General features: G+C 38.3%; 1 protein-coding gene across 10 annotated transcripts in view; it reads left to right on the top strand.

Annotated features, from left to right (window-relative positions):
- The window catches only part of CHID1 (chitinase domain containing 1), a 128,251-nt gene extending 112,519 nt beyond the window's left edge, over positions 1-15,732 (top strand). For 9 of the 10 annotated variants that reach the window (XM_080405621.1, XM_080405620.1, XM_080405617.1 and 6 more), the window contains 3 exons: positions 10,950-11,030; positions 14,322-14,364; positions 15,465-15,732. In XM_080405621.1, coding sequence (XP_080261747.1) covers positions 10,950-11,030; positions 14,322-14,364; positions 15,465-15,563 — 223 coding nt within the window. In that variant the 3' untranslated portion in view covers positions 15,564-15,732. The remainder of the gene's footprint in view (positions 1-10,949; positions 11,031-14,321; positions 14,365-15,464) is intronic. The other variant, XM_080405616.1, reaches the window with a different exon arrangement.

Genomic DNA, 15,732 nt, shown 5'->3' with positions numbered 1-15,732 from the left:
GTCAGTTTTACATCCCGAGTCCTTCAGCCTGCAAGTTAAGTGCTCTCTCTGCCTGACTAGAGAAGATCACCTGGGAGCTACGCTGCTAGCAGATCTTCCCCTTCAGCATCCTTCTCCTGTCCTTGGTGCTTCTCCCATCCCACTGCTTGCACCCAACAGATGTGCGCTTTTATTCTCCTTTGCTACCAAGTGTAACCTTTCAGAAACTGTGCCCGGCATGGGGCTTGGCCCCTGCCCATCTGTCTCAGCCAGGACCACTTAGTAACCCTATGGAAAACAGCAGGCTGGAGCACCTACACACCTTCCGGCAGCTGCAAAGGTGGTCCTCCAGTACCCCAGACCCAGGTCAGACAGGGCTGAGGTTGGGCCTTGGAAGAAGAACTGTGCTGCTCCTTTCCTGACACAGGGTGAGGAAAAGATGTTCCTGCTGGCTTTTGTGGTTGTTACATCTGGTGGGTGACACTGCTGCTGACCTTGTGTTTGTATTGGGATGGTTTTAATTCAGGAACAGTTGAAAGGAGATGCAGCAAGCGTCTGGAAGAGTTAGCAGTGATGTTCACTGGCATTAAGGTCACCTGACCTTTTAGGCAAGGATGGAAGAGAAATGTGACTTTTTTTATATCTGCCTTTTTTAATGAAGTAGACATGGAAGAATTAAGAATATCCAAGTAGGTGACTCAGCACTCAACCTTCATTTTCATAGCTGGAGTGGGTTCAGTTTCATCTCCAGTACGCTGAATTAAGATCAACTCGTATCTGACCAGGCTCCAAATCCAGTATACAATAGTTTTCGTAGCTAATCTTTGTAGCATGTATACCTGTTTTGTATATTTTGAGCAAGAGAAAAGTCTGGAAAGCTTTTTTGATGTATGTAAAAAACCTCACAAACCCAACAAACCCAACCTGACATGCAACAGAACCAGCAGAGTTAGAGTTTTTGTTATCTAGAGCTGAAGCTGAACAGCAGATACATTAGTGTATCTGAACTTTGTTCAGCCATGCATCCAAAGATATGCAGCCTCACTTTTCCATGTGCATTGCCTATTATGTCAGTTCTTGGAAGAATCAAGCACAGTATTGTACTTAATGAATTTGAAAACACTTCGACCTCAGTTGAGCATTACTTAAGCATTTCAGAAAATGTACCCTTAAACTAGCAGTTTTTATTTTCAAAGATATTTCTTTTTAGGATGAACCTGCTGATTCTTGAAACAAACCTATAGGGATAAACAAGCGTTGGTTTTCATCACATTGAGAAGTAGTTTTAAGCAGAGAGACTATGTCTTGTCTCAGATTTTGTAGTAAAACAGATTATTGGGTGAGCTGAATTTAAACTTTTATGTTGTACAGTCTAGGAAGGACTAAAAGTTCTACCATTATATGATGATGCTAAAATCTTGCATGTGGAGATGATTTGTACCCTGGATTACGGTGGAAACTACGTTAGTATGGTAGGGGTAAGCAATAATTTCACTGCTCAGAGCATATTCTGACATTGCACCGTAGCATCTTCTGGTATAATTATTCTGAAACAGCATTGTTAGTCTGAGGCTTGTCCCGAAAAAGTGTGGTTATCCATGACTACAGGGAGGCATCTAGAAAGATTTCAGTTTGATACAGATCTCCACATTCTGTCCTTTTTTTTTTTTCCCCGTATGCCACAAAAGATCCAGATTACAAATGCTATCCAGAGATAGGAAAGTAAAGAAACGTGGGGTACCCCATGTATATATGTATGCAGAGATCTAATGAAGCAAATGAACAACAACAAAAAAGAAAGTAAGAAAGCTGTGATTGTCTCTTTTTTCAAAATGGGGAGGTTCTACTTAAATGTTACAGCCTGCAAGAAAGTTAGGTACTTTACTGGCAAAGTCTTTTTTGCTGAGTATTCTCCATCATGCTTTTTTTATTCTAATACTTTTATTTTAGTAAAAATGAGATATTCTACTTTTTCCTGGTATCATAACAAATAATGGAAACATTGCATTGATTTTAAAATAAAGTATAAAATCATTGCAGCATTTTAATAACTAAGTACAGATTATATGATTTGACATAAAGTGGTATACTAAATACTGCTGTTGACACATCTACATATTTTGTTGAAATTGTCTTTTCATTAGTAATGTATAGTAATGTTTTCAGCTCTTACACAGGACAATTTGCATGCATGCAGACATTTCGTATCCCACAAAATAGCACTTGGCTTTTGATTGACCCTGCTAGGAATAACTGCATTGTGCTGGTTCAATCGAACCCTTGAACTGCCATTTTCCTAGGTAGTGTAAACAAGCGATATTGTAGGATTTAGGCAGTATAGAACAGGTGAATCAACTTGGTAATCAGCAGAGACAGCATGCAGTACTGTGTGTGTTTGTATAAATAATGGTGCGGTTATCAAGCCATGTGGACCAGTAAACCTCTGTGGTGCAATGTTTTTAATAACAGGTATAGCCTTTTCTTATACTCTTTAGGGATGATGGTCATTGGTGTGTCCTGTAGGTTTTCTATTAGGTTTAACATATCTGTGGTTTGTGTTGGTGATTGGTGGATGATATAAATTTGGAGGAAAATCAGTTTGTTTTCACAATTTTCTGCATTTTAGAGCTGCAAAATGTAGTCTGACAATCTGTTTTAAAGGAGGCTTTTCAAGTTGTCCCTGATTTATGGCAGATATAGTTGTGAACATTTTCAATTATGAAATAGGAAGTGTGAGAGAGGGGAGGATCAAATTAATATCAACTTTCAAATTATTAAATTATTTATATTAGACTGTTTTACACATCTACTATTTTTGCTCTTTTGTACTTAATTTCAACTTAGAACTGGGAGAAGGGTGATGATTCTTGATTAGAAGTGAGCACATAGGGAGAGCTTTTTCTGATGTAGTTCATAACCGAAGTGAGTTAGAAAAAATGTTAACCTTGAGGTGACCTGTTTCCTAATTTGAGAGAGAATGTTGTTCCTCTTTGTTTGCCCAGTAGCATGACTACTTGGTATTATTTCTGTGATGAATACCAAAGACAATATTTTTGTTGAATAGTCATATGTTTTTTAAAGTGTGCAAAGGCAATCAAGACCAAATGAAGATACATTTTTATCAAAGACTTCAAATTGACCAATACATGGAGTTTATTAAAAAAACTATTAAAAAATAATAATCTGTGGAACCTCTAGCCTCTAGCTCATAGTCAAACTAAACTTTTTTTCGTATGACTGAACTATGACTAGTTACTTGAGCTAGTCCATAACGGTATGCTTTATTTCATTCTGTTCTCTTGTGCTTTTTTGTTTATGTGAGCTTATCTGAATCCTGCTTTTTCTTCTAGCACAGTAAACTCTTCTGCCATTAACTTGTCTTCTGCCTGACAGAAGGGTGCCCTTCGGCCAGAGCAGAGAGAGAAGCCCAGATGATACAGCAGGCTTTTAAAGGCAATGAACTCATTCATGACAGCAAGAGCTGCTGAAACCAGCCCCCACTATAAATAGTGACCTGTCATGTGCTAGATGGGATAAATTGGAAAGAAAAAAATCTGTCTAACTGAACAAACGCAAGCGAAAAGATTGCCTCATACTTCAGCTGGAAAGTTGAGTCTTGGCAATGGTCAGGAACAACAAAGATTTCTGATAGAAAGTATGCAAAGTTGATGCATATGAACAAGAAGTAACTTAGGAAACAGTTGCTTTCATGAATAATTTGCACTGGGAAAAAAAAGTTCACATTATGTAGTCCCAGGTGTCTTGAAAAATAGAACAGCAGCACAAAAGACAATAAAAATCTGTATCATTACAAAATAAAATGGAGCTGCTGAACAGCGGTGTGTTATTGAAGGTATACAGATATGCAAACCTTCTGCCTCAATCTAGTTATGTTTCTGTTGCCTGAGAAATATTTATTGGCATAGAAATAAAGATCTAGTTTTCTTTAAGGAGATTTTCATATGTTCCTCTCATATCTGTCAGTTTGAGTCAAAACCTTAAATATATTAACGTTCCCACCTTTTCCTGCCTTGTGTGTGATTAATTCTATTCTTGAATCAATATCTGACTGCAACTTTGTTTTCTTTTTTGTAGAGAACCCCCAGTTTGGTTATTTTGAGAAAAGTTAGCATGCACTGGAGTACTTTCAGCTGTACTTGCAGTTCCCTGGGGTAATTTGCCAGCGTACCATTGTGTACACTCTCAGATGGGGCGCTTTTTTCAATAAAGCCTCTGTGAAGTTAAATGAGAATAAGGAGCACTATTAACATGTAAACCCGTATGCATGGAAATACTGTAATGTTTGTGCTGTCTTCTGTAGCCATTGTAAGGGACTGAAAGGTTTTGATGCTTGCTGTGTCCCTGAGACGAGCAAGAAGAGGACGCTTCTAAAAAGCTTGCTGTCATCTTCTGTGTCTCCGGAGTTCTATAAAATAGGAATACTTGGCTGCCTTTCAACAGTTGTGTCCACTGAAGTATTATTGTTTCTGAATTACTTTGAGAATGCTAAACAAGGTGCACTTTTGAAGAGCCCAGAGTAGTGACAGAAATGTTGCTGAGGTTCTGCTTATTTTCATTGGGCTGGTGCACCATGGCAGAAGGTAGAAGGTCAGTAGGTTTGTGTGAGATGGTGGAGAAGCACTGAAAAGTGCTGTCTGTCAAGTCAGCGATGAAGTATTGTGGCGAAATCAGTGAGAATGACTTTATAAAACTTACTGAAACCAACAAACCCACAGAGAAACTACTCTGTTGGAAACCTGTTACTATAGTAAAAATAGTACTATTGCCTTTTAAAACTGACAGAGCAAAGGTGCAGGCGACAACAGAAGGAAGATTAATAGAGAAGGATGGTGCTTGCTTATAGGTTTTTCATTTCTAGGCTGCTGTTTGGATACTTCAACAGCTTTACCCAAGACACCCCACAGCAATGAAAGTGAACAGATTGGTGTCTCTCTGCAAACCATATTTAGTTTGAGGTTATTTTACATGAAATAATCTGAAGAATGTAATAGAACTACTTTTGAATAACATAACCTGCAGACAGAATAAATAAGGCTTCCAGAGTGTACTGGTTACTCAAATGCATAAGTCCTCAGAGTAAAAACTGTTTTAATGTTAGTTGGAGTGTTCTTTTGATCCTCTAGAAGATACGTGCTAGCTATGTTTCCTTGGATAACCTGTTTGCTTTTGAAAGAACATGTGGGATTTGTGTTATTAAAATCTGGATTCTTTAATGTGCAAGAAAAGAATATAGTGATACACAACTTTGCCACCTTTTAAAGTCGGAAGTTTATACTTAGATATTGTAAATATGCTGTTATTATTATTATGGAATGGTGAGAGGAGATGAGTAAAAAGGTGCTTAAGTCATCCTGATGGGACCAGTGTGGTGAAGGCTTATTTCATTGTTCAGACTATTACCCACCTTTGTTACTGCATACTATATACACACACAGACACACATAGGCTTTTCATAAATTTATGCATGCTCATAAAAGTATTTTGAAGGCTAATACATAGAGATTGTTAAATTGCAAGGCATCTCTACCTTTTGCAAGCTGTAATTTTAGGGACTGAGTGAGAACTCTAAATCTCTGTATAATCTTTTTTCTTTTGCAAATTTTATTCCTTTTCTGTTTCTTATATTAGCATTGAAGACAGCCCTTATCAAAACTCTTAGTTTCATGGTTGAATTATTTAGTAGCTTGTAGTACATTCACCAGTTTTGCAGCTTTTCTTTAGAAATGATCTTCTAAAGAGCAGAGAAGGCCAGAAAAATTCTCACTTTTAAAACCTTTTCAATTTAAAGTTTAAAAATGTCTCCAGAGTATATTGTTTCTTGACCTTTTCTCTCACCAAAAAGGAAGTAGTTTAAGAAAAGGTTAAACAGCTAAAATGTGAAATTGTCGTGGTAGCTGAACTTAAACATTAAATAAAAGAGGTTTTGACTTACAGGTTACATATATATGCCCTTTGAAAAATCTTGTTTTGAAGATGGGTATTTGCCCTTTCACACGCTGTCCTGATGTACACGGAGCAGTGGGGGACTGGCCAGTCCTTTTCGGGAGACATGTACCTTTGGAGGACTGCCGTGAAAACTGTTGGGGAGGTATTTCTGTATTTTTGTTTTGCAACAGAAATCTAAACTCTTGAGCTTTAGAATACAGCTTTTTAGGTAATTTCTCTTACATTTATTAACAGATATGGCTCCCTGAAAAGGGGGACGATGGACCCTAGCCAGTTGAGTCTAAACCAGCTGTTGCTATGCGTAGGCGCTATTTATGGTCAGTGATGGAGGTGCAATTCCTGGTAGATTCAGGGTTTAATAACTGAGTTAAGTTTTTAAGAAGCACACTGAAAAGAAAATGTGTGGTATAGATTTTCAAGCTGAATAGTATTTTTTATCCTTTGACTGAATCACTCAGTTTGCCATAGTGGAAGATAAGTGCAGCTTGCTGCAGCAGGAGCAGATGATCCTTCCTTCTGATCAGAGACCTGTCGCTTCTAGTCAGTTTGGTTTGTGTGAGAGAACCGAGGAGAGAATGGAAAGTGTTAAGAAAAGAGCATCAAAATGGGATGTGTGTTCAGTAGCGGTTTCCCTTTCACTAAAGCATTTTTGTTGAAGAGTGACTCAGGACTAGTAAAGCAAAGCACCTGAGGATTAAAAAAGTTACCCTTTGTAAATAAATCCTACTCTAAAAATTATATGTGAAGTTATATATTTTCCTAGAGTGTATATTTTTGGTGCAAAAAAATATACTAGAGGCTTGTTTCTTTATATCCTTGGTGAAAAAGCATTATCCATGAAGATAAATACTTTCATCAGGGCGACTACAGATCATGGTTTTTACCTTAACATATTCCAGTGCCATACTATTTTTCATGTTTTGGAAGAAAAGGAACAGCAGCCATAAATGCTGAGAACCTTTCTGCTGAATCCTTTATTTATTAGTTGAATGTGCAGCAAAGTGCAACAGTGTGTAGGTGTAGCCATATCAGTGTTGTTTGTAGATACACATCTTTGGCAGAACTGACTGTACAGGTACTTCTTAATGTGTACATTTTGGCTTCTCATTTACTCTGCAGAATTGAATGCTTGTTTTAGTCCAACCCTGCCCAGTGGGTTTGTTATCAGGAGTATCAGAGTGATAAGAATAACAGTCGGTGTCTGTAGACCAAGAAGCGTCTTTTTTGAACAGAGGTATGGCCATAAGTTGCAGTAAAACACTGCAGGTTTGAAGCCTTGTGTGAAAGGTGGCAGGCAGACTTCACATCGTTTCCACTCACTTTTGTGTTATGTGGCTGTGTTTTTACTAGGTCATAATTTTTAAACTTTCAAAGGCCAGTTGTGGCAACTGCATTGATACTTCACCTGCTCCACTATTAGCAAGAAAGAATGTTCTGGGGAACAAAAATATTGCTTTGGCTAAGTTAAATCAAGGCCTGTTTAAAGGAGCCAGACTGGCAGGTCTCTGTTTAATAACGAGTATTTGCAAGGTAGATGCGGAGGTGACATCTGCCTTTTGTTGCTATTCCCAATAATCCATGCAAATTTATCATTTACACATGCTACATTGGTGCATTATTTGAGACTTGCATCAACACTTCAGGTACTTCATCCGTGCTTGAAAACAAAACCTTGTTTCAGGCTAGGACCAGAGAAACAGCCTGACTTTCTCTGCAAATGGTCACCAGCTTCCCAGGAAATACGTGGTACAGGGCGGTGAAGCTGAGTTTTCAGCATTTAATGTACTGCTGAGGCAGCTTGGTAAAAGAATAAAGCTGGGAAGTTAGGAGCTGACGGATGAGAAGGCAAATGAATTAGTCTGGACAGGCATATAAAACCAAATGTAAACTGGGACAGTGGCAGTCGAAAGAGGGATAAATTAGAAAGAGAGGAGAGAAAACCAGCAATAAATGAGTTGAAAGGAAAAGAGTTTGGTGGGAGGTGGCAAGAAGAAGGAAGGCTGGCTGTGATTAGCTGCCTACCAGTCAATCCCTTTTCCTCTTTGAAAACCTGGAGGTGCATATAGATCTCTCGTACCCCCAGCATGCCAATATCCCATGCTTGTCTAGTTCAACATGATGAAATATTTCTCTTTCCAATTTTTAAATTTTTTTTTAAATAACTGCATATCAAATATTTGTCAAGTACTGCTTCAACGAGGAGCTAAAATGTTCAGAGTGCTTGGGCAGGCATTAGTTTGAGTCAAGTAAATGATATGTCATTTATATATGTATATATGTAAATGAGTCAAGCAGTATGATAGAGATGCTGCAGTTTTACACGGGAACCCTTCTGCTTACGAGGCACATAGTGGGATAGTGCGGAGGTAATGGGAAGTGAGGCCTGCCTGGGAGATGTTGCCTGTAAAGCTCCTGGATCTTTTTACGGCAAAAAATTGAATTGTGACTGGGGCAGATGACTACAGAGGGGGAATGGATCGTTCCCAGATTAGGGCAGTGGAAAGCCTGTGTGAACAGCTCTGGTTTGTTGCTGCATCTCTTCCAGACTCTTCACAGCAACTTGTTGTCTGGTTGAAAAATGTGAAACTTGACTTATGGAAGTGTTGAGTATGCAGCTGCGATACAGGAGCCTATTGTTTTGAAGGTTGTACTTTGAATTTTTGTTGTCCTTAATACAGAGAATGTAAAAGCCAAGTTAATACGTTTCAGGTAGGTTCCCCAAAATTAATGGATAGTAGTGACAGTATTGGGCCTAATATTTCTTTTTTTCTCCCACTCAAGCTTGGTGCTAGTCTCATCAGCATAGATGTGATTTGAAGACAAACTTGTTCATTTTTGCTCTTACATACTGTGGTGCTAAAAGCCTAGAGGCAGGAGGAAGGGAAATAAATTGTCTGCCTGGCTGGGCTGTGTTCTCATTAAATGCAGTGTGTGCCTGAACAGCTTTAAAATAATCATATATATTACATATAATAGGCTATAATAATTGTTTCAAGTTGCATTTCTAATTTTAAAGCTTGCTTGTATGTTTGTTGACCACTCTTTAATTTTGTTGGGACTTTGAGCTTGTGAAATTAGGATTTCCCATCTGAAGCCATACCTTCAGGAATAAAGCTGTGTGCCAGGATGTGTTGTCTGGTACTTCTTGTCTTCTGGGCTGTAACATCTTGGTCCCGTGTTCTACATGAGGGTTGTTTCCTGTCATGACTGGACTCCCGATTCTGGAATGGGGCAATGTGTTAAAAGCTATCCTTAAATTTTAAATACACAATACTAGATCTCTTTGCATATTTCTCTAGTGGAGCAACGTAAAATTTTGTGTATCTTACAAAGGAGTGGGCAGGTTCCAAGGTGTAACTTGCATTATTTGAAAAGGTGCATTGTTCCAGGGCATGTGTGTGTTGGGGAAGAGTGCAACAGCTCTGCCATGTGTTTGCTTATGTAGATGTTTAAATAGCATGCCTGGCTTGCGTTCATTTAATTTAAACACGAAATGAAAATCTTTTCTAAAACTGCTAGTAGTAGGCAACAATTTAACAATATATGAATGAGCAAGCCACAACAGAAGAGTCAAGATATTCCCTGCAATGGTGAATGTTGTAATTGTTTAGAATAATACAGAAGGAGAGAATAAATCTTTCTCAAACTAAGAATACCAATTTTTCTATGGGTTTTTTTGGTGTATATAGTGAGGTGGAATTTCAGCACTGATGGAGGCAGGATAGTGGCTGATGGAAATCAGTTATAATATCTTTTACATAGGAGATGGAAATTTCTTATTTCATAATAAGATGATTTGAAGGCAACTTTCTCCATGCAAATCCTACCATGAACAGAGATTTTATTGCAAGAATGAGACACATTGTGGAAGAGATGGTTTTGATAGATGTTGCAAAATTAAACAAAGAATTTTAATGGTACCTTATGATCACCGTGTTTGCCTGTGATAGCTTTTTATAATCATGATAGAGTACTGATAATGGAACTTGGAATTAAAATTCCTGATACAATCCCCAAAGGAAAAAAGGAACTGATGGTACTTGGCCGGTGGCCAAATAAACCCCCTAATGTTTAGTCAGGGAAGCTGGCAGCAGAATGAAGTTCAGCCTTCTTGCTGGCCAAAGATGCAGGTTAATAAGAGACAAAGGAGCATGTGATAGAGACTTTTGCTTTCTGTGACACCCGCGTGGCTTCTGTTGCTGGCAGTAGCTTGCCATCTTCTGGCTTTCTCACATGAGGCAGCAAGCAGCTTTGTTTCCCTTGTGCAGTCAAAAATGCAGACACAAGGAGACACTGTCTCTACACTGAGATGATCCTGTGAGCTAGACAAGAACATGAATTTCCAACATACTAACTATTCCACACTGGTTCCCTATGCAGTTTTTTGGGGTTCAAGTAACATTCTCTCCTCACTTTACATCGAGTAGGGATGAGGTAGGTCATTCCGTGTTCAAAGTGTCCGTGCAAGAGAAGAATGCCAAGAAGCAAGCGGTATCAAAATTCCATATGCAGAATTATTTAGCAGTAATTTTTCCTTGAAAACAAGTTCTTTTTAAATTTCATTTTTAGAAGATTAACTAAACCCCTTTTATAGAACATTTTTCCTGATCATATAATAGTGGTTTATAATTAAGAATTTCATTGATTAGCCTTGGAGGACACAATTAAGTACAGCCTAAGGATGACTTCAGTTCCTGTACTTGGGCATATAGGAACCAGACTGTAGAAATATCAAAGCACTGCCTTCATGTGCCTTTATAGATTTGTCAATTGATAAACTTAAATTAATTCATTGCTTAAAAAAAAAAAAAAAAAACACCTAAAAATTTGAACATAGCAAATTGTAAAGTAGCTCAGGAAATTAATTGTCAGCCAGAAGATATTTTTGATACAGTGTTCAACATCTAAGCATGGTAAAACTGATTTTTCAGAAACTTCTTCAATGTCATTTCATAACTGCTTTTTAGAAAAGTTAATTCCATATATATGTTTTTAATTTGTAGGTACATTGAAACCTTGAAGGAGCACAAACCAAAAATTGTCTGGGATGAACAAATTGCTGAACACTACTTTGAATACAAAAAGTGAGTTACATTTATTAACTTATCATTCTGCAAATATTTTTGGGCATGGCCCAGTACACAGTGAATTACCAGCTAACTGTAGTATGCAACAAATTGAGCAAATGGAAATTCTGCTGTTTGTGATCTGAATATCAACACTGAACTGCAGCAGAAAAGAGTGCGTCGGGTGAGAGAAGTAAATCAGGGAAGGATTAATTAGATACCGTAAGCTAAAACAATCGTTATAAGAGAAGTCTGATGAGTCATATCTTTAGAAGTTATCCATCAAAGTTATCTGCTGAGTATCAGTTAATCAGAGGCTCTGAGATTAGTACTGGGAGCAGTTGGGTGATTACCAACAGTGCGGCCAGAAATAATTCTGGGAAAAATCTGTGAAACAGGAGCCTAATTTTACAAGTCCTAGCGGTAAGGTTGGTCAGGCAACAGACTTCCGCTAAACAGAATGGACTGTAAAGAAATGTCATGAGAATAATAATATCAAGTGACTTCCAGGTCAAGTTTCTTAAGATGACTGAGAGCATGAAGAGGAAGAGTAATAACTTTCTTTGTCCTCCCTTTTTCCTCGTGAAATGACAAGAGGATTCCTGATGCTAGGAAGAACCTGTTTAAAACAGATTTAAAAAGAAACCCAGCGACATCTTATTAAGCCTCTGATAATTTGCTATTTTTTATGGAAATTTACAAAAATATGGTAAAATTATACAAAGGAATTCCACCTACTTCCACAAAAGTATCTTGTATATAACTCAATGCATTGTTGATGTGAAGACACGCCACTGAAAAAGAGTAAAAGACCTTTTAGAGTACTTTAAGAAAAAAAATAAGTCAGAACTACTTTATTTCCCAAATACCTTCTTGGTTTAATTTTTTTAAGTTAACAAACACTCAAAACAAAGAAACAAACAAAAAAAGCAACCCTGAAAAATGTCCTGCTTTTATCTTTTTTGTTTAATTTTAAACGTTTCTCTCAGCCAGTAATTTTCTCTGGACTTCTCAGCAACACACATTTCCTATCAGGGAAAAAACGTAATTTACTTGTTGGTCAGAAGTGTTTCCATTTATTTTCTGTGTCTGTATGAAAGGGCTTGTATCTGTGTTCCTTCATATTTAATTCTTCGGTATCCTGTTACAAAATTCCTTTGTGCCAAACAATTAGAAGGGGTTTCGTGTTAACTAAAGGAATAAATCAGAAGTTTTGTTTTACCGCTCTTCAACGTACAATTCAATTGGAGAGACAGTGAGCACTGGGTGAAAACTTGCTCTCAAAAAGGTAAATCTGAGGGCTGTTGGAATGGCATGCTTTTGGGACTCGTTTTTGAAACACATTTCCTAAACATCTCCTTGCAAACTGACTGCTTGTCAGTAGTACTGCATCATTTGCTTTGAAAGCCAATTTTTGGAGATTCTTTTTTTCGGGCTTCTGGAAGGAATTCTTCATGCATAAAGCACACTGGATCTGAAAATCACTCCAAACGTCACTTGCTGTGCTCTGCTTGGCAGGCAGCCGCGCGGCTTAGCGTGTCTGCAGTGGTTGGGCTGGCTGCAGGGAGGGTTATTTAAGGGAACTTTTTTGGTTACCGCTTTGGTTTGCAAGGGTTCGGTTACACGGGATGGGGATGGAAGCCAAGCCTGAAGTATGCTTCACTGGTAAAGCATCTCATCTGGAAATCTTGCATCTCTGCAGTTGCTAAGAAATCATCATGAATCTTTAAGCAAAGCACAGCTAATGATTTTGATGTAGCACCCAGAGACTATTACAAGTAGTTACAGAAACCTGTTGTCTCTGAGTGCTTGTCCTAGTGCACTTTACAGGTGAGCGTGCATTTATGTAAGTTGGGAGATTTTAGGAGCAATTCCTACTTGGTCTGTCCACGCACTCTGCATTTCCTTCCAGTCTAACCGGTAAAACGGTGCTGTGAGACCACTTGTAACTCATCCTTCTCATTATTAGGGGTTGAAAATGCAGCCTTGGTATCTGTGCCCAGTGTGGCTTGCCCTGTCTGTATATTTTATACAGCTAGCATTTAATTGAACCTGAAAAATAGTTATTTGGGGAATTGGGGAAAATCTTTCACAGTTTTCATCTGACAACAAAATGTCTTCATCTTTTTCAGATGCGCATTTAGTAGGCTCAACTGTTTTACTAGCTGACAGTTTTGTAATCCAGTTGCAATAAGATATGTCAGCGTGTTTACTTAGATCTGGTATCAGACCCTCTCTGCTGTGAGATCTCTTCTTGGATCCTCTATTTTTGCTGTCAACCTTTTTACTTCTCCTAAGAGCTGCCCTCCTTAAAGGCCGCTAGTATGGGGCACATAAGTACCTCCTCTGACTCTGCCTGTACTGTATTTCATTGTAACCAGTTCTTAGGAAAAATGTTACACCCAAAATTTGGGACTTTAATCTTAATCATGAAAGTTACCTGATTTCTTCTCAGACTTTGTGCTAGTGGTAGGAAACTCTGCTCTGTTCTTATGGTGTTTTGAAAGGGCTTGCCCTGAAGTCTTTTAAGGAATCCTTTAAACAGCCAGGGATTTTTGTTCTAGTTGTGGCACGATGCAGTTGCTGTGCAAAGACTCCTCTAGCAGGTCTTTGACGGTACACAGTCATGTTTTGAACTTTCTAACTTTCCAGCAGCTAGCACTGTCAAAGTCCATTGAAGTAGGATGATTTTGTCAGGAGGACCTTTCTGACAAATATTCCTGTAACTGAAACATGCAGGACAGTGTCATGGTTGCATATTTGACTGTCAGATGTGTTGTGTACCTTCTTTTAACAGCTTTTCCTTCCCCACCACTTTGGATTCATGTGCTGTGCTGTATTTCTATCTACAGTAGAAAAAGGGCAGGAGTAGAACTTCTTGTCTAGAGTAGAAGAGGAAGAGAGGTAGAGAAGACTTTGGCCTGACCCTGCCCCTGCCCTCAGTAGACAGAGTAGCCAGGTGCAAGTATGGAATGAATGGCAGAAGTGTCTGATTTCAGAGATAGAGTGACTCAGGTTCCAGTGTGGAATGAGCGTTGGGTAAGAAATCTCAAAGTTCCAAGGTACTAAATGGCAAGTAGTGTCTGTCTTTGATATGGGTTTATTAATGCTCATGTGCTGAACATACTAGCCTATCTTATTGTTAATAGCAGTCACTTCTTCAAAATAAAATCAGCAGTTTTCTTCAGCCCTGTCTTTGTTTCCTTGTAGTGGGAAGGAATAAACCTGATTTCAATTTCTAATCTCAGATAAAAATGCTATGGGAATCTATCAAATCTGTTGTGACTATTTGGTTTTCCTGTTTTGCAGAAATAAAGGAGGAAAACATGCAGTCTTCTACCCAACGCTGAAGGTAAGTGCCACTTTCGTCAGAGGGCTGAAAGAGGAAAGAGATGTTTACTTGACTTGTTGCATTATTGAGACACTTCAGAAAATATTGAACTGGGTTTAGGCTTTTGTGAACAAAGTTTACCGTTACGTAGTTGTTATGATTCAAAGCTTCAGCTGCTTGTACAAGAAGATTGGTTTTTTCTGTCTCATGCATAACGGGGTTTGGGGATCTTTGAAGACAAGCCAAGTCTAGAGATAAGGTACACCAGGACAAAGCAGTGCACAGTTCATGTGCTAATAGACATGCTGCTTGTCAGGGAAGAGACTGAAGAAATTTTCCTTCTGATAGTGTTGGCTGGAAGCTTGGGGAACTTTTGCCTTCCTCTGTAATGGGGTTCTGATTCTCCCTGTCAGCCTACATCACCCTGTTTTCTTCAGTTCTGTTTCTGTGGAACATATTTTAGTGTTTTGAAAACTTAAGCATTTGGCCTTGGCAGGCCATACAACTTCTGTCTATACAATAGGCTGTAATATACCAGAATGCAGGATAAAGTGGTTACTTGCAGCCTTGGTTCCTAGGAAGCTATATTTAGATTTTCTCAAATTAAGCTAAAGGCAGTACGTTAAGCCTCTGCTGGCTTTTAATATTGGAAGGGAATTGCTTCTGTAGTGGAAGTATATCATATTTACAGAGAACAGAGACATTTAGTATGGTTAAACATACATATTTGTATTGTTGTTCTAAGTGTCTTCAGTGATAAAGTTTTATTTTACCCCCAAGACATTTCTGGGATGAGTTAGAATTTCTGTACGCTGTGAAATGATAGCCTGAATAAGAATAGTCCTTTGCGTAGTTCATAAATCTGATTTATTTCTGTGGCATTTTGTCTATTTAGATAGTTATCTTTTATTAGGTCATTGAATTAACTGGTGCAATTAACTGTCTCTTGCTGAATGATTGCATGCTAACCAGAGAGTATTTGAAATACAGACTAGGTTTTTCAGTATCTGGTTCAAGGATAGATGCTTTTAAAAAAACTGATAATGGCATGAAGAGCTGGCAGCATGGAGTGTCTAATGTCTCTAACTAAAAGGTAGTTGCTTTATGTGTCTTTGTCTTAGTCCATCCAGTTGCGCATAGAGCTTGCAAAAGAATTGGGCACTGGAATATCCATCTGGGAACTGGGACAAGGCCTGGACTATTTTTATGACCTGCTTTAAAATAAGAGATGATCTGGAAAAGACTTTATTTGCTTCACTGAGACTCCACCTTCAATAATTTGGGTAGCCTGCAGAGGTGATTTTTAAAACATTTTTTGTAATTTATATTGTATCTGTATCAAACTTTCATTTTTTCCAATAAAAAACCTTTTCTGATTTGCCACACAGA

Source organism: Falco punctatus (assembly GCF_963210335.1).
Source record: "Falco punctatus genome assembly, chromosome: 10".
Taxonomy (NCBI): Eukaryota; Metazoa; Chordata; class Aves; order Falconiformes; family Falconidae; genus Falco; species Falco punctatus.
Note: the sequence above shows the minus strand (reverse complement) of the source record. Positions and strands in the feature narration are given on the sequence as shown.